The sequence below is a fragment of the Amia ocellicauda genome, chromosome 9 (assembly GCF_036373705.1).
Source record: "Amia ocellicauda isolate fAmiCal2 chromosome 9, fAmiCal2.hap1, whole genome shotgun sequence".
NCBI classification, from domain to species: domain Eukaryota; kingdom Metazoa; phylum Chordata; class Actinopteri; order Amiiformes; family Amiidae; genus Amia; species Amia ocellicauda.
In genome coordinates this window covers 23,665,118-23,683,902 of record NC_089858.1, presented here as the reverse complement: position 1 = coordinate 23,683,902, position 18,785 = coordinate 23,665,118, and the positions used below count along the sequence as shown (strand labels likewise).

The following is an 18,785-nucleotide window of genomic DNA, read 5'->3' as shown; positions in this document are numbered from 1 at the left end:
CAGTGATGACGTCACCACTTATGTCGTGTCACTACTAAAGGGAGTCACTCTACTGGTTCTGCTTTGGGAGAGGCGAAACTGTCTAGCCCAAAACGAAGTCACTGCAGTCACTATTGAATTAATGTGTCAAGTGCAAGATTAGACATTTGAAAACTGCACATTTTAACTGATTGATTCTCTAGTAAGTTGACTTAATCTCTGTAAAGGTGCATTCATACTTGTCACTTGCAGTTAGTTATTCTACAAATACATACTTGCCTTTGCTAAAATAAATTTGAATTTAAAAACATTCTGGTCATACATTCGTACAGTGTAACTGTATTCATTAGATTTATTTCTTAAACGTCCAATTTTATGTATACATATTTGCTGGCACTAGCTTGCTTTCAACAGTAAATTGTAAACCATTTTCAATACTAAGTTTACACACACACACACAGTGGTATAACATATACATTACCGTTCAAAAGTTTGGGGTCACTTAGAAAAGTCCTTGTTTTCGAAAGAAAATCAAATTTGTGGCCAATTAAAATAACATCAAATTGATCAGAAATACAGTTTCGACATTTTTAATGTTGTAAATGACTATTGTAGCTGGAAATGGCTGATTTGTAATGGAATATCTACATAGGCGTACAGAGGCCCATTGATTGGAGCCAATTTCCTCCTACAACAGGACAATGACCCAAAGCACAGCTCCAAACTATGCAAGAACTATTTAGGGAAGAAGCAGTCAGCTGGTATTCTGTCTATAATGGAGTGGTCAGCACAGTCACCAAACCTTTTGAGCTGTTGTGGGAGCAACTTGACCGTATTGTATAAAAGATGTGCCCATCAAGCCAATCCAACTTGTGGGAGGTGCTTCAGGAAGCATGGGGTGAAATCTCTTCAGATTACCTCAACAAATTCACAACTAGAATGCTAAAAGTCTGCAAGGCTGTAATTGCTGCAAATGGAGGATTCTTTGATGAAAGCAAAGTTTGAAGGACACAATTATTATTTCAAATAAAAATCATTATTTCTAACCTTGTGAATGACTATATTTCCTATTCATTCTGCTATACTTCCTATTCAAACTCATTTCATGTAGGAAAAAAAGGAAATTTCTAAGTGACCTCAAACTTTTGAATGGTAGTGTATATTAAAATAAAGAGGTGCTTTTAAACATGTTTGGTTCAGAAGCTGTCTCTTCCAATGTTTACATACACTCTAGTAACAAATGTGGTGAGACAAGTCTCCTTTTGTTTGTAGTGAGTTGTACCAGAGGTCATACAACGGCGTTTTATTTCTGAAGGCCACCTTGGCGAACTAAATGTAGTTTAGACAGTAATACACTGTCACTATTAATGTAATTTTATGATTTGGGCACATATCTACAAAAAATGCAAAATAAAGTCATTCTTAAGAGTGGTTCAAGGAAAATAGAGTTGAAACTAAAATAGTGGTTTACTCATTGCTGACCTCAATCCCATAGAACACCTCTGGGATTAAGTGGAATGGCAAATAAGCCATTCCAGTTCATATTTTGTTCCTGAATAACTAAATAATAATAATAAATAAACACAATAATTCCAAACACTGCACTAAAATCTAATTTTGAAGAAGTCCCCATTTAGCATTTCCTTTGTCTATGCACATCTCACTGTATGGAAAATAAAGCTTAAGAGATACAATGAATGTACATATAGTGAACCTTTTCAAATCACCCATGAAACCTATCATCACAACCCACCTCCTGTAAAGTGCTACAGTTAAAGTCACTAAATAAAGAAATGGAGTTAATGATCCACAGCAGGATTGTATATGTAATACTGCAACCACGACAGTGGATTTGTATCAGCCATTGTTTATTAAAGTCTACAACTCATTCAGCTATAATACTTCCAACAAGCCAGTTGATATAGAATGTGCTACTTATAAAGACATTTCTATATAACATCCCCTGGTCAACAAATACATCAGAAAATGTAGTGTGTAAAACAAAAACTGGATGTTTACCAGACTGAAAGACTGACAGATATATAGTTCTAGTAAATGAAGACAGACTAAAAAGTTCTAGGACAGCTGTCTTGTCATTTGTTGTTTGATAGTATTGTGCTGTTTCCTGTTTTTTAGACAAAGGCAAGAGGACCTGGTACAATGTGACTTCAGGTTGGAGATTTGGAAAGGACCAAATTGTAAGTTACAACCACAGAGTTTTGGAGTTGACATGTATGTGTGCTTTGCAATGCAAAAATCATAAAAAAAATCCTTGCCAAACATATAAACTGTTTTATTCTGGTATTTATCATAGAAATCAGAGTTTTCTGTCATCGTTTAGAAAAAAGTACAATCACATTGCTTCTAGTAATTGTTCAAACAGCAAACCAAATTATTTACTTTATTACCATGCTATAGCTTATAAATTATCTTTTATGAATATATATATATATATATATATATATATATATATATATATATATATATAAGACATTTATACAATGCATAATTATAAATCTATATTTTATGTATATAAGAAGTATAGTTATTTGAAATGTTTTTGATAACCGCCCTTTTGGCGCCCCCTTTGGGTGTATGTACTGAAAGAGTAGGTGGAAAATAGGTTGAACAGTTAAGGGATCCATCTAGTGGTAAGGATCATGAATTTATAAACAAACAAGCAGCATTTAAATATAGGCACATATTTTTATTACAAAGTGATTTATTTTTCTTAACTGATCTGTCCTTCGATAGAGAGGCAGCTTCTTTACAACGATTATTCACGTAAAACGTCTTTCCTACAATATCCAATAACCAGTTGAAGTTCAGATTTCAAGTGTCAATCAAGGTTGTGCACAGAAAGTAGAAATCAGCATTTTCACTCTCACTCCCATCTGAAAAACACGTATGCATTTATTGTGACACGCATGTGTGATCATACTAGAATGCAGGACATCACATTCCCTGTGTGGCTTTGCTGTGTTTTTGAATGAGAAGTACATGACGTAAATATACACTTAATAAAAGATCAATCACCATTTCTCCTACACTGAGCTCGACTTACTGATGAGTAATGCCTTCATTTCGCAATACTACTAAACCGATATAAAAAAATATAAAGCACGTGTTACACAGTCCGCATTTACAGCTCACTTACTGGATATCTCACACAATTAAATGGAAGAATTAAAGCACATCGACTGGGAACACGATTTGCCTATGGACTCTTCTAGGACACAGTCGAAACCACCATTTGTCCTCCGAAGATTTGTGGCGCATCCCACAATGCCTTTCGGCGGCTCTGTGCGGGGCCCATCTATGTGAGAATGAGTGTCGGCGGTGCCTCTCTGCAGTGCTTTGGCAGAGCGACAGCGACACGGATTCGGGGCTACTCGGGGTTGATCGGCGTAGCTCATCCCAACCCGGGGCTGGATTGTACCTAAATCACAACGTTTTTTAAGTGTCTAGATGGACCGACCGTAGGTAGTTTATGAGACGTTTCATCAAAGAAATATGTGATTCATTTTTTGGAGAAGAAGAAACGCGTCTTTTATTTTAAACCGATTTTTCTTCATTTATTTTATCCCCCGAGTGTCCACCAATGTATTCTTCATCGCTGCCCGGGTAGATATTTTTTCATCTGTGGGTATTTTTTTTATTTTTTATTTTTTACTCCGCTCATTTTTTACGCTTGGCTCCCCTGCAAGGGAGCTTTTTTAAGGAATATATTTTTGTTCGAGGAAATCTTCAAATCTGTCGGGGCTAGGAGGGGATTCGAGTTTTTTTCAGCCGGGAGAAGGGGATAATATGTCCAGGCGCAAACAGACCAACCCCTTCAAAGTTAATTGTAGGTATCACAGGTATTGTAATAATGATTTTTCATTGTACCCAGGTTATAATTCAAGTAGGGCAACATAATGCATTAGGGGTGATTGTTCTTGTAACGCAACGCAACACTGTAGTTGAGTTGGGTCTTGTGTCGGACTGGCGAATCCCTTTTTCGCTGTTGTTGGTTAAACTGCATCAATCTGGCGTATTTTCATATGGTAGGTAGCTGGTTGGAGGACAATCTTTTAAATCAGGTTTACTGTACTACATGCATCGAAACATGGATCTCTGTTTAACCTTTTGTTGCCTCGGTGGCTGTCGGGACAACTCCAGCTCGCGTCATTGATTCATAATTGTCAACAAAACACTTGAGATAATTAATTCATTTTGTCAATAAAACACTCGAGATTCCGGTACAAGCAGTACCCTGCTACTTTGATCACAGTTTGTTATCCAGGGATACATTTGCAAATAAAAGAGGTGGCTGGACTGTTTTCTTGTGGCTGGCTAGTTTGGGTGGCCGATGGTGATGGGACGCTTTTCGACCCCTTGGTCACGACCTGCCTTGGACGAGAGATGCCTTATCAAGATGTGCACATCATTAAGCCTGCTTTATCAGATGATACTTAGTCCACCATGTGTTCTGTGATTGCTAGCATTATAATGTTTTTTTGTGAAATACTACCTTTTATTTTAGGATAACATTTGGTATTGTCCTGGGTGCATAGTTAGCTAATGCAGGGTTCAAAGTTGAGTTGAGTGCATGGTGACTCTTGACTATAATAATATATGAAAATAAATTTACATAGTGCCTGGCGTCAGAGCTCAAAGGAAACAATGTGTTGTTCAATAGGGAGGACAAGGTGAAATTCAAATGGATTATAGTAGAATTTGCAGTGTTTCTTTTTGTTTTTATTTGTTTTGTTGTTAAACATGAGATTGGTTCACTTGTACCTATGTTATGTGCTTAAAATAATTATTAGGTTACATTGCATACAATACTTAATAAACATTTTATTACCATACCCCTAGTTGTTAATAATTGTTGTCTGTTTAAATTGTACATTAGCTTCACCATTGCCATCCAGGTCACACCTGCATCGCTACAGAGGTACTGCATAGCCAGCTCCGAAATTTCACTTCAGCAGTGCTGACTGATGCACTAGTCATATACAGTAACTGAATCACAAGAGAGAAGGCCTAATTATGACACCACTATCAACCCCCACCCCTATCTAAATCAACAGTTAATTTTTCAATTTTAAGTCTTGTGTCCTCCTTTCATGCTCAAGAGTGATCATATTATAATCTTTAATTTATATGTAATGGATTTGACTTTTTCTTGGCTAGTTAAATGTCCTGAAGTCGTTCACAGCACCGATAGTCCAGTTACATTTAATTTATTGAACATTCCCAGTTTCATTGTTTTGGTCCGCCTATGCATTCTACTAAACTGAAAGGGCCCATCAAAAAATACACCCACTATATTTGAGACCATTGTCTGTTCCTTCCCACAAATCCTAGTGAGCTGCAAAGCAAAAAGCTAGTTAATAATTTGTTATTCAAAATTGTGATTGGTCTTGGAAACAATAGAATGATTTACATTGACAGTGTGCTGTGACGTTGCCTGATCAACCACTCGGCCCAAAAAAAACAAAAAAACTGCAGATTTTTGGTGCATCATTTCAGTATAATTTAGATTTTAATCTGTGTGAAGGGCTGCATTTTAACGAGACTTAAGAAGCATTTTCTTTCTGAGTGTTATATATCGGTCCAAACCAGCAAACGGTGCTATTTAATGTGTTATCAGTCATGAGTCACCATGCACACATTTCTGTCAAGACTTCAGGATTGAGGTTCATACCTGTGGATAATGGATGAAGGGGTTGTAAGGTAATGAGAAAGCTGGCCCCACGGTTTCAGCAGTTGTCTTTCAGGCACTCAGGGTTTTCAGGTTTTCTTTTCATGTAAGCTGTTAATTACTTATTTAAACTAATTATTTGCTTAAGTGAATCACTTTAACCTTTTTCCAGGTCTGAAACTGTTAATGTTTTAAAGATGTCACATCTACTGATCTCTGTAGTCCCCGAGTACCTAAATTGTAGGGGTTGGTCGCTTGGGCTCGCACATATCAGAAATGCACACTTTCACTAGTGAAAGGCTAAAGGGAAGTGAACCACATATTCACATGTATACCAGCCATTCCAGGTGCATGGAAAATGGCTACCAAGGAAGGCCATTTGAGAACTTACCTTGATAGGATATTTTTATCTTTGTAGCTATTTGCAGTTGTTTTGTGGGTGTTTCATAGGGGATACAGTCACACAGTTAGTGCTGGTGTATGAAGACATGCCCAGTCTGTTGATGAATCATGGCATCTCATGCTTATGATTCTGCATGTTGTAAAAGGGGGAATGTGTCATTATATATGACCAGCAGCTCTAGGTAGTCACTTGCAGCAGAACTCCAAATGGCTTATGAGTGATGACTAATTCATTTGTATGATTAAATTGTCTTCCTGTCTCATTTATAATGCTGTCTTTGCCTAACAATGTTGTTGCTGTTAATGGGGACTTTATCTTATTATATTTTTTTATTTAAAATCACCCCTTCAGTACCTTTTCATCCCTTTCCTGATACAAATTCTGTCCAAGCCTTCGTATCTGCAGTATCTCAAGGGAGTTGCTGCAAGATGCCAAAGGACACTTAAGTCCACACAAGTGGATTGTGTTGCTAAATAATCTTTAGTGTGAGTGCAGAGGCTGCAGGCTTATTTTCTAAACATAGACAGTTTTTTAAAAAAGGCTTTGAAATATATTTTGACTTCAGACTTCCAGCTCATGTATTTATTTGTGTATATAAAGGCAAAGAAAGAAGCGGATGAACTGAATGACATGAAAAGTTTACTTGGAAATCCTTGTAAAATAATACAATGGAAAGGTTTAAAGATTACACATTTTCTCTTATTTTAAAACATTGTTGTTTGGCCTCATGCTTATTCCTAACAAAATCAAAATAAAGTAGTGCAATTTTTTAATGATCTGTGTGATAAAAGCAAGGGTATGATTTGCAATGTGTGTGGAGCACAAATATCAGTCTGTCCGGAGATTGTTGATCTGTTTGTCTGTCTGTCTCACAGTATGCCCCTGGCATGCCTCGTTCCCTTGCCAACAAACACACCCAGCTTTTCTTTTTGTCATTTGCGTAAAGAACAGTACAAGACACGGGGGAATAATATGGAAAATATAAATTGGCTGTTGACCTTCCAGCAGCAAAATATTTCCATCATGCAAGGTTTTCTATATTTTGACTGTCCTAAGCTGACAATTGGGTTTTATGTAATGATACTTTTAAAGGGTAAATCTTTTCTGTGTTTTCTTTTATATTTTTATAGTTATTCCATTAAAGAACAGCATTTTTACATGGAACAAGTTCACCATGTTGGACAAATGTTAAAACAGATTTCAAAACTCAGTCTTTGTTTATGTATTTAGTCATTCTTTTTCAAATAGTGTATTTATTGTTGTGGCCATTTGGTTTACGGAAGTACTGAGTGATTCCCTGCAGTGAGAGCTTATCAGAATCCCTCCTGTTCTAATTTATGGGTTTTGTCGGCAGGAGAATATATCGTCAGTGTCAGCTGCATCTGATCTTCTGATGAACCTAACTAAACCTAAATCTAACTTGCACAGAAAGATCCTTTCTCATTTCCCCTGGGCTTATTACATCCACTGTATAATTGGAGGACTATTATTATTCTTTTTTAATAAGCATACTTGGTGTTAAACAGTTTGATAGTGACATAAAGAAATGTTCTGTCCAGCTTAGTTTTGTTTTCCCCAGAAAAAAGTCAGAAATGCTGCTGTTTAGTGAAAAACACAATTAATTCATTTGTTTAGAACTCTGTAAACCTTTCAGTTCACAGTGTAGATTAGTCCTCAGACAGAGGAGAGATAATTTTAGACTCTTGATTTGAGAGGAGCTCCTTAGGGAAGGGAACTTTCAGAGGAACAAGTCAGGAGCACACATGGAATCCTGTTCTAGATTGAAACACTTTAACACAATTAGCCAAGGGGTGGCGGAAATCAGTGTTGGACGACATTGCTTTTGGTCCATTTTTCTTTTTTTACACCCTCTGTTTTCTAAAAGCAAAGCCTTTGCTGATTAACTGAATATGGGGGGGAGGGGGTTCAATTGCTTATCCCGAAGCGAATCTTGGGATTCTGCAGTGAAACTGACATTCCCAATGTTGTGCTTGGTGTTGTCGGCCACAGGAGTTCAGTTTTGGTTTTCTTTTGTTTATTTAATTTTTTTATTTTCACCCCCCCCACACCCCATCCCCCCTCCCTTCCACTTCTGTGTCTGTTGGCTGATGAGTTTGTCTCTTTGTCTGGCTTCAGTCAGACACTGCGTCACCTCCTGCCTACAGACACACAGACTCAAAGAGATAACATCAGAGTGGCAGGCAGGCAGGCAGGGAGGGAGGGAGGGAGGGAGGGGTGAGTGAGACAGATGTACAGACAGAATGCAGCAGTGGGGGATGGGCGTCTCACTCGCATCAATCACCGGCTGTGCGTGGTTGAACCAGCTTGTTATAGTAGTTCAGTGCAGCACGAGAGCCTACTGTTCCCATTTCAAACTGCAGCTTCTTTTTTGTTTTGTTTTGTTTTCAGAGAGAGAAATAACAATGTATTGGGAAATTTTCCTTATATTTCTACCCTGCTGTAGCCGCCCGAATCTAGGAAAGCTGTGTCAAGTTTTATTTAGAAAGAAGGGGAGGGAAAAGGAAGACTATGTTTTGTCTTATTGTATTTTTTTATTTTTTACATTTTATTTTGGTTTGTTCAACTGTACACCACCCCCCACCCACGCACTCCTTCCCTCTCTCCAGTCCCAGTGTATCTGCCTGTGATGTATTTCTTAAGTAACAATCTTTTAATGAAAAGGGCAATGTCAAAATTAATCCGGCCACTTCCATGAGATTAAAATCAGAGTTGGGAGTCACCTATGGTAGATAGAGTACCAGTAGTTTGCAAGATAGTTTTTAGTTAAATTGATTCTATTATGCAGGATTTAGCATAATGAATAGTGAATGGTCTACACATGCCAAACTAGTCTTCTGTTTAAAAAAAAAAAAAAAAAAGTCGTTCAACTGATCCCTTGAAGAGCCTCATAAACTACAGTTATCTGTGTGGTGCCCATTCAAAATGAAGCGCGGGAGAATCTCTGGAGAATGGAGGCCAAGGTTAGCCCCTCGCCTGTGCTGCAATACAGCCTGGAATGAGAAACCAGAGCGATGCAGATGTGTGTGGGGAAGTCAGGGGCAGTTTCTCAGAGGAGCTCTGATTTCAGGCAGGAAATACAGCTTACAGGGAGGAACCCCAGGGAGACTGTCTCTGTCAGCCCTGAAAGGGGGGGATAGATAGATAGATTGAGAGAGAGAGAGCAGGCTGGCCTGGATAGGATCTCTCTCTTGGATTAGGGTAAAGGAATGGAGTGCAGAGAGAGGCTGCCTCCCCTGGGACTGCAGCATGCCAATCACCAGTCTGTGTGCGTCTGTTTCTGTCCGTCTGTCTGTCTGTCTGTATGAGTGTGTGTGTATAATGTGCTGCGCTGTGCTCTTTTTCCTGTCTCTCCAGAGGGGAGGGTGCTGTTGTGTGTGTATATGTGTTTCAGCTTTAATTTGTGTTTTGTGTTAATGGTCTGTGCTTTGTATTGTGCTGTGTGTGGGTGTTGCACAATACTGTGCTTGGGCTTTTTTAAATTTTATTTTCATTTTAAATTATTTTCTAGTGAGTGTCAATGCTGTCCTGTGTTTGTTCCCACTGTGCTGCGTGTGTGTGAGGCTGTGTTTTTGTATGTCATATACCTTGGATGTGTGTTACAACTATGTTGTGTGTGATTGTGTGCATTACTCCTCACGCATGTATTGGCCATCGTGTTTGTGTGTGCGTAAGTTCCGGGGCAGAGAGTGGGCCTGTGTTGTTTTCTCTGGGAGAGGCCTGTCTCTGTGTGTGTGTGTGCCTTGAGGGGGAGGATAGGCCTGAAATCAGTTGTTGCCCTGTTACTACTTTTTTTCTGGGATGTGTAGGTTTCACCTATGCACTTTGTGTATTTGAGTCACACTGTTCTCATATATGCATCAGTTTTAGGCACAAGCAGAATCTGTGAAGTTAAAGAATGGGAGGTAACTTTTCCAGAAATCTCACACACTCATGGTGATAGATAGAAAGTGACCAGTGAGAAATCCTCATCCTCACACATGCACACGCAAGCCACACTGCAAAACAAAAATAAAAGAAACTGCTAACACTTTTAGACACTTTTGTATTTTTTTTTAAGTAAATTAAGCCAGCTGATTAAACAGATACCCTAAATGATCAAATAGCTATGGATTTTAACAAAGCAATGAATTTATAAGAAGCTGGTGGGGGCGCTTAACCTTTGATGCATCTAGCTTACAGTGTGTAACACCATTTTTCGTCCCCGTGTTCTCAGGGTCGTTCCCCTCAGCAGGGCTGGCTGGCCCCGAGCGCGCTATGGAGACGGAGAGCAGGGAGGATTTCGCAGAGGACAGCGAGAGCCACAGCAACAACTCCCAGGAGGCCGAGGAGCAAGACAGTGGGACAGGTGAGCTACTGTGCACAGCAGTGGCATATTTAGACATTGCAGGCACCCATTCATTACTGCAGCTGCCATTGCTGAGCAGGCAAGATCGACAACATGGTACATAATGTACCAAATGGGCCATGATATGATGATGTTGCTGTGGGTGTACACATGACCTCTCTGGACTCATTTCTGGACTCTGGACCATTTCTGTGTCAGGATACTATATTGTTGCACAGCTTGAGGTTATGTTACACACAATGTAGTGTTGCTGCACTAATGGAGGTTTTTTAACTGTATTTGTGTATTCATATGTTTATACATATGTTTCTAAAGTAAGCTTTCCCTCCAGCTGTGCCAGGATACAGCTTGTCTAGCCTGCTGTGCTCAGATGGGAAGATCTCCCCCTAACATGTCCCTCCACTGCCGATCAAGAAATTCCACAGTAAAGGCAAACAAATACAGACTGATTGAAGCTGAGCGCGAAAGTTGTCTACCATTGTTAAGCGTTCTCTTTCCTCCTCGGGAAATATTTTGATCTTTAGAAAGAAAGAAAAAAAAAAAAAAAGGAAACATTAGAAATAATCTTGTGAGGCAGCCATCGGTCTTTTCAATGTCTCTGTTCATAGCACAGTAAATGCTGCTGTGTTTGTTTTGTAGAGGACAGTGACAGTGATCCGGACAACCAGGGGGAAGACTCGTCCTCCAACACCTCAGCCGATGACAGCATGATGTGCACCAAGAACAGCCAGAGCACCTCCACGGAAGGGGAGGTGAAAGAGGTCAGCTTCTCCCCACACACCTAGTGTGCAGGTCGCCATGGGACAGGTGTCCGAATCCATGTGCGGTCAGGTGGTGGGTTACACTACATAGCACTTAAGTCGGGAGGTGGGCGGCTCTTGTCCTTGAGTCAGGCTTTAGGTGGCTTTCAGCATCAGAGATTAGAAATGACAACTCAACTCAATAAGTGAAGGAGCAGTCCACTCATTCAGAGCTCCTCCTTGCACCTCCTTGGCTCTACAGTGGCAGACCCTTGCCTAAGTTATTATTAAAAAGCCGATATCAAATCATTCTTCTTGGTTATATCCTGCGGCTTTCTCAATCCTGCCCTGTTTTAGGTTTCCTGTTTCTGCTAGCAATGTAGTATCTTTAAAGGAATAAAGAGAGTGTATAACCTTGCCATAATACTCAAAACAGGTGCATTATTTGAATGGAATGTGACAAGAAAATAATCAGAAGCCAATTCTCTACACATTCTTTGCTACAGTGAAGTACTATCCCAGCTAAAAATGCACTTCTGAAATGGTGGAAAAGAAACCCATCTCACTGTTGTTTTAGCTCAGGCTGTTTTTCCTACTGGCTTTTGCAATGCTAATTGGCTTCCGCTGTATTCTTCCTGGCAGAAATTCTGAGAAGAAGAAGAAAAGGTACTTTACATCGAAAATATCGAGCACAGAACGTGCAGCGTCGCAGCAGCAAATAGAGCTGATGTATAGTGCAGCAAGGAAGGAAATAAATAATTGAATTTTTTTTTTTTGACATAAACTGCATCTTTTAATGTAATTGCAATTATACCATCTAAAATTAATTTGTAATTTCTAGACTGTTCAGCTGAACAACTGCTTTTTGAGCTGTACAATAATGCCCACAGTTTTGACAGTATAGATTCTATAGATTGTAATAGGGCCCGATGATGAATCTGATGTACCTGGGCATGTCCCTGCAGCGGGACATCTCTTCATGAGTACCCACCTGCTTCCCTCGTTGTTCATTCTTAATAACAGTGCACAGGGTATACCTACAGGAAGGGGCTTGTGTGGTGAGCAGACATGAGCAGATTGTCATTAAGGGGCAGCTACGGATTCCTCCCTGAATTGAACGATTCGCTGTTCAAGGCACAACTCGCTGTGCATGACCGTTGTTTGTGCCTAAACTAAAACTGTAGTCAGAAACGCTGGGATTTTTCTTGTATATTGAATGTATAGATGTGCCAGGGTTAAAGAGTTTCTCTTGTGTCCCACAGGAGTGTGAGGACCAGGGGGATGCGATGAACGGGTACCTGTGTCCACTGTGTGGGCTGGAGTGTGGCAGTCCTGAGCAGCTCATTGCACATGTCTACCAGGTAGGAAGGCTCTGTCTGGTTGCGGCTTTCACGTCCTTTAAACTAAGAACATCAGATTCTTTTCGTCATAAAAAGTGACATGCTTTCGATCTGTATCAAAATGATTCTGTATGTGTATGTATATATCTTAAACATATTTCTATGTATTTCTTATGTCATGAAAGACTTAAGAAACATGTATGTGATTTTTAAAATTTTATTCAAATATTTTTTAGTTACTAGGTACAAAAAATTAAAATAAATGAATATATTAACGTTTCTAAATAAAGAAAATGTTCAACTTGGATGGCAGTAACCATGGGTAATCTAAAAGGGAAGTACTGAAATAATTTACTGACAGTAAATGCTTGAGGCAGAAAGCCAGAAAGACCAGTAGTCAGATGCAAAAAACACCTAAATAACCTCTGCGCTACATACAGACATGGCCAAAAGTATTGGTACCCTTGCATTTTATTTAAATAAAGCACCATTCGCCCTGAAAAGTGTTGATCTTTTGTCATCCATACATGCATGTCTTTGGTTTGCAGTGGAACAAAGCCAATAAACTGAAAAGAGACTAATTCTTACTATAAAGACATTCTAAAATGGCCTGGACAATATTATTTATACCCTTTAGAAGTTATATGAAATAATTGTATTGTAGTGATACCTCAACCAGACCATTCTCTTTTAATTAGTATCACAGGTGTCTTCAATCACATTATCACTCATTCAGCCAGTTTAAATGGAGAAAAGTACTCACTCTGCTGTTTTGTGTCACTGTGTGTATCACACTGAACATGGAAAAGATAAGGAAAACCAGAGAGTTGTCTGAGGAGGTTAGAAAGAAGGGAATAGCCAAGCATGGTCCTACAAGACCATCTCTAAAGTGCTTGATGTTCCTGTGAGCACTGTTGCCAATATTATTAAGAAGTCTAAGGCACATGGGACTGTAGCCAACATCCCTGGACGTGGCTGCAAGAGGAAATTGACCCAAGAATGAAGAGAAGGATTGTTGGAATGGTGGAGAAAGAACCAAGGAAAACCTCAAAACAAAGGTGAAACAGTTTCAAGTCACACCATCCGTCGCTATCCGAATGAAAATGGGCTCCATGGTAGAAGACCTCTCTCTAAGAGAGAAACGCAAAAAGGCAGACTGGAGTTTTCCAAAATGCATGTGGACAAACCACAGTCCTTCTGGGAGAATGTCCTTTGGACAGACTAAACAAAAGTAGAGCTTTTTGGTAAATCACAACAGTCTCAGTCACAGGTCATGGGTCCTCCAGTAGGATAACGACCCGAAACACACTTCAAAAAGCACCCAGGAATGGATGAGAAGAAAACATTGGACTGTTCCAACGTGGTCTTCTATGAGTCCTGATCTAAATCCCATTGAACATCTGAGCTGTAACTTGCAGTTGAGAAAAGGCACCCATCAAACCTGAGAGAACTGGAGTGGTTTGCTCAAGAAGAGTGGGCCAAACTACTAGTCGAGAAGTGTAGAAATCTCATTCAGAGCTACAGACAGCACTTGATTGCAGTTATTGTCTCTAAAGGCTGTGCAACGAAGTATTAGGTTAAGGGTCCTAATATTTTTGTCCGTGCCACTGTCATTTGTTTTACTATTTAAATTAATGTTACGTCATAAATCAAAAGCAATTTTTTGTTCTATTGAATGTGAAATAAAGAATGGTGGTACCAATTACTTTTGTCAATTTCTATTTTGTTCAGAGAAAATTGAGTTAAAAAAAAAAAGTAAGGGTACTGATACTTTCGGCCACGTCTGTACAGCAGTTTTTCCCTTAGAGATGTATTTAACTCAATGCATTAACATACTTTGTATAACACCCTCAAGGAACTCAAGGAACACTTAAGGGTATAACTAAGGGCAAATTTAACTCAAGATGTTTAATGGAACCTCAATTCACAGGACCTACTTCGTAAATAATTTATGATTTAGGGCTTAGCCAACAGCGTTCACATTTACTGGTCTGCTATTGTGGTGGCCTCAAAGACAACCCAGAGATTTATTTGCCTTTGTTTATATATACTTTGTAAATGAATCTCTCTCTGCAGCACACCGCGATGGTTAGCAGCAGTAAGAGCTATGTGTGCCCTGTGTGTGGCCGTGCCCTGAGCTCGCCTGGCTCCCTGGGACGGCACCTCCTCATCCATTCAGAGGACCGGCTGTCGAACTGTGCGGTGTGTGGCGCTCGCTTCACTGACACCAGCAACTTCAACAGGTGTGTCTGCACAGCCACACCGCCTCTGCTCACCGAGCTGCTCTTATAGGTTACTGTTAGGGCTGTGTTGGTTAAACTAGAGAATCCTGCAGCATATTGAAGTACTTTTAGAAGTCTATATGGTGATCTAAAGCATGAAATACTGTTGTAAATAATTGTTGATCAAAGTTCATTCGGGAGAGTTAATGAGCCTAAATGACATGAGTTTTCTTCAGTAGAGTTGAGCAAGCTGTGGCTGTTGCTCAGTGATTTAACCCGTCTCCTGCTCTCTACACAGGGAGAAGCTGCGAGAGTTCCTGCACACCAGCCACATGGAGGACAACAACAGTGACCAGGGCTCCTCCATGTCACATCCTCTTTCCAACAGCTCCAATCCCAGCACCAGCCCGGGGCCTGCCCTCCCTCCTCTCCCGGATAGCCTCATATCTTCCGCTTCTTCCCTCCCTCCTCTGCCTGACGGCCTCAGCTCCCCCACTGGCTCCCTTCCCCCACTCCCAGACATTCTCAATCCCATGCCCGTCTTCCCAGCCGGGGTGCTGCTTGTCTGCAACAGTTGCGTGGCCTACCAGCAGCTGGTGGAGGCGCAGTCACCCTCCATGAGGAAGTGGGCCATCCGCCGGCAGAATGAGCCTCTGGAGGCCCGGATGCAGCGACTGGAGCGTGAGCGCACGGCCAAGAAGACCAAGCGGGCCTGTGAGACACCCGAGGAGCGCGAGCTGAGGAGGCTACGGGACCGTGAGGCCAAGAGGCTGCAGAGGATGCAGGAGACAGAGGAGCAGAGGGCACGGCGTCTGCAGCGGGACCGGGAGGCCATGCGTCTGAAGAGGGCCAACGAGACACCCGAGAAGAGGCAGGCCAGGCTCATCCGCGAGAGGGAGGCCAAGCGGCTCAAGCGCAGGCTGGAGAAAATCGACCCCAGCCTAAGGAACCAGATCGAGCATGACCCTGCTGCCATGGCAGCACTCACGGCTGACATGAGCTTGTTCCAGTTCCCCATGCCCTGCCCCTCCCTGGACAACGGCCTCTTCATGAAGCTGCCCTAGCGAGCCCCATTCCCCCTCTTCCCTGCTGCCAAGGCTGCTGCTCTCAAGCACGCACGCGTCTTCAACATGAGACGCTTTGCCAGACCAGTCACCCCCGGTTCAGTTTCTGCTTCTCTTGTCAGGGTTCACATAGCAAAACGAATCTCCACTGGGCTTGACTGTACCTTCTTTGCTGTTGTCCCTCTCTCCCACCCACCAGTCCACTCAGCCTCCATCATTTGAGTAACGTAGAGTACATGATCGTAACAGTGAACGTATCCAAACGGTTGTAAAGTTTGAAAATTGACTCAGCTAGCTGAGAACACTTTTATTTTTAAAGAGAGAAGAAATGGTCACCGTGGGTGAGTGTCTGGAGAATTTAGCATCAAGAGACTGAAGAATGTTGTAGAAGCCCAATGCCTGATGTGAAACAGCATGTTCGACAGACTTTGTATTGTTCCTTCTTTTTTTCCTGAGTGATTGATTGAAAACCTAATTTAACTAGTATTGAACAATAGACACTTACAGTCCAAGAAATGTTTGTTCATCAACAAGTGGTGATGATAATGGGTTAAAGTGGCTCACTCGTCACCTCCCTGCTGATAGAATTTGCCGGCCTGTGGCTGGAGTTTACTGGCAGCTACTCCTGACGCTGCCAATGTGGGTCAATGGCTAGTTCATATCCACTGAATCTACTACCTCGCGATGGGACCTGGCAGTACTCGCACTGTCTAGTGGCCTAATTTTGGACTCAAATAGTTGTACTGATAAAGGATTAGTGTGCCGGTAGAGAGAGAGAGAGAATGATCGTGGTACTGGCATACACATGCTCTCTGAATTGACAAAGAACTTTTTCTGTCTCTCCTGACCCATCCCCCATTCCCCAATCTCCCACACCTCACCTAACCAACACACCCTAATACCAGGACTCAACCTAGAATCTAATGTAGAAGAGATACTTTATTTCCTTTATTTTATAATGTCTGATTTTTTTAAATGTGTATGTGTGTGTACATACACACGTGTATATAAACACACACAAATATATATAGTAAAAAACAGTACTGTAAAAAAAAAAAAAAGCGGAATAGGTTTTGAATGTGTCCAGTTAATAGCACATTTACAGTCACACTTTCAAACCTGTTTCCTGCACACTACAGGTATTTTTCTGGGTAGATTTGGCAGTAACTAAATTCTTCCTACTCTGTGGACCACTTGGAACATTAGGCCTTTTAATTCCATATTATTCACTGTATTTATAACTTTGGGACTCAAGATATTTTGTTCACTTTTACAATGCATAGTGACCTCCCTCTCCTCTTTAATGTCTGTTACTTTATGCCATATTTTACTTCTTCCTTACTTCTGCATATGAACAAAAACTAAATCACACACAGGGAATTAAACCTGCTAGGTTTAGGGTAGCCACCATGGAGGTGTCTGCCTCAGTGTATAAAGAGAAAAGCCTATGGTTTGATTTTCTTTTACACACCATTTCCTTCTTTACCTGTCAGACATCCTCCCTTTGTAACTTACAAACTTTAAAAACTAAAGTGTCACGTGCTGTAATGTTGATTTAGCAAATTGGTTTTTAATTTAGGCCCATCAAGTGGTCCACAGGGTTAGCAGAATTCAGCAACTGTGATGTTTCCACTGTCCGTGCTTTGGTGCACCTTGTTCTGTCTGTGCCGTACCCATACACCTGAAAACTGCTGCCTGCGATTGCATTATATTTTTGTTAGGTACAGCTGCCCCAGGAAGTGAATGTGAGACACCAAAGGTCAAACAGCATTGAAACAAAAGTTACCACTTTTGTTGTTAGCATCTTTAACCTTTTTGTACTGTATTTTTAGTTTTTTCATTTTGTCACTGCACTATTGTAGTCCGGTGCAGTGCTTTCTCCAGCAGGATCTTTTAAAAAATGTAAATGTATTCCTGTTCCAAGCAATTCATCCTGTATGGCACTTTCCAACCATACATTAATAAGTGCTCTAATTTCATCATCTTCACAAGGTAAACACACATTCTTTCTTGGGAAAAGTTTCTACCGTCTCTCTTACAGCGGCCATTATTGTAGTTATTATTGGATATAACGGTCTCCTAGACCAGTTTGGGACTCGGCAGGTGTGATATATGAAACTGTATCTCCTGAAACTAGTTTGGGTGCAGGTGGAGGTGCACCTCAGCAACCGTAGAGATGCCTGGACTCAAACGGACAGGCCAATGTGCACTTAAACATGACCAGTGGAAACGGGGCATAATTGTATGGAAGAGCCTCAACTAAACTCAATATCTTGTTCTGCTATTACTGTATAATATGCGTATGTCTCTTTCTTGTACTCGGAGACAGCAGGGCCTGTCACATGAACTGAAAATGCTAATAGTCTTTGCTAGTGGTCAGCCTAGAATTAATATAATATTTTGAACATAATATTTATTCAAGTGGTTTTTCCCAGCCCAGTAATTTATAAATGCATGATGGCTTTGCCTTTCTTGTTGGAAAGTTCTGTGGTTGAGATTTTGCTACATTAGCTTTTTCCAATGCTGATTTCAAATATTAGTAACACTTGATTGTAATACAGCATAATTCATTAGAAACACTCAGTCATGCATTAACAAGACATTTCTCACTATTAAATTATGTTGGAGGGATGAGGCCGTCTACAAATATTTTAGATGAGGAAATTTGTCACAAGATCCATTATAAAGGGTCTTTTTTACATTTTAATGTAACCCAATTGAAATGAATTTAGACTATAAAACACATGTATAGTGGAATCTTTTTATACTGGAACTCTAATCAAGATGGGAAACAAGACTGGTATTCTGTTTGAGCCATTCCAAGTAATAAGTCAGGTTAGACACTTGTATCAAGATTACTTTTATTTTATTTTTATAGTTTTGCGTGTTTGTTTTTGTTTTTGTTTTTATTTTTAACCTGGCACCTGGAGCAGTTCAAACTGCTATGCAATAGGAGTTAATTCCTACTGATGGAAAATTGAC

General features: G+C 40.5%; 1 protein-coding gene across 3 annotated transcripts; it reads left to right on the top strand.

Annotated features, from left to right (window-relative positions):
• Nucleotides 1-1,768: 1,768 nt before the first annotated feature.
• On the top strand, nucleotides 1,769-16,975 carry znf821 (zinc finger protein 821). Of its 3 annotated transcripts, none has more exons than XM_066713779.1 (6): nucleotides 1,769-2,177; nucleotides 10,306-10,437; nucleotides 11,077-11,198; nucleotides 12,440-12,538; nucleotides 14,594-14,760; nucleotides 15,038-16,975. In XM_066713779.1, exons 2-6 carry the CDS (start codon nucleotides 10,347-10,349, stop codon nucleotides 15,801-15,803), a joined length of 1,245 nt encoding a protein of 414 aa, XP_066569876.1. In that variant the 5' UTR covers nucleotides 1,769-2,177; nucleotides 10,306-10,346; the 3' UTR covers nucleotides 15,804-16,975. The 3 variants fall into 3 exon arrangements, with proteins under 3 accessions (XP_066569876.1, XP_066569874.1, XP_066569875.1); XM_066713777.1 differs by lacking the exon at nucleotides 1,769-2,177 and adding an exon at nucleotides 3,336-3,826; XM_066713778.1 differs by lacking the exon at nucleotides 1,769-2,177 and adding an exon at nucleotides 3,336-3,839.
• The last annotated feature ends 1,810 nt before the right edge of the window (nucleotides 16,976-18,785 follow it).

Bases quoted from the DNA above. Each gene is read 5' to 3' on its own strand.
- znf821 (XM_066713777.1), top strand. From the start codon at position 3,787: ATGTCCAGGCGCAAACAGACCAACCCCTTCAAAGTTAATT. The intron at 11,199-12,439 runs GTCAGCTTCTCC...TGTGTCCCACAG, and splicing joins CGGAAGGGGAGGTGAAAGAG to GAGTGTGAGGACCAGGGGGA. The intron at 12,539-14,593 runs GTAGGAAGGCTC...CTCTCTCTGCAG, and splicing joins TCATTGCACATGTCTACCAG to CACACCGCGATGGTTAGCAG.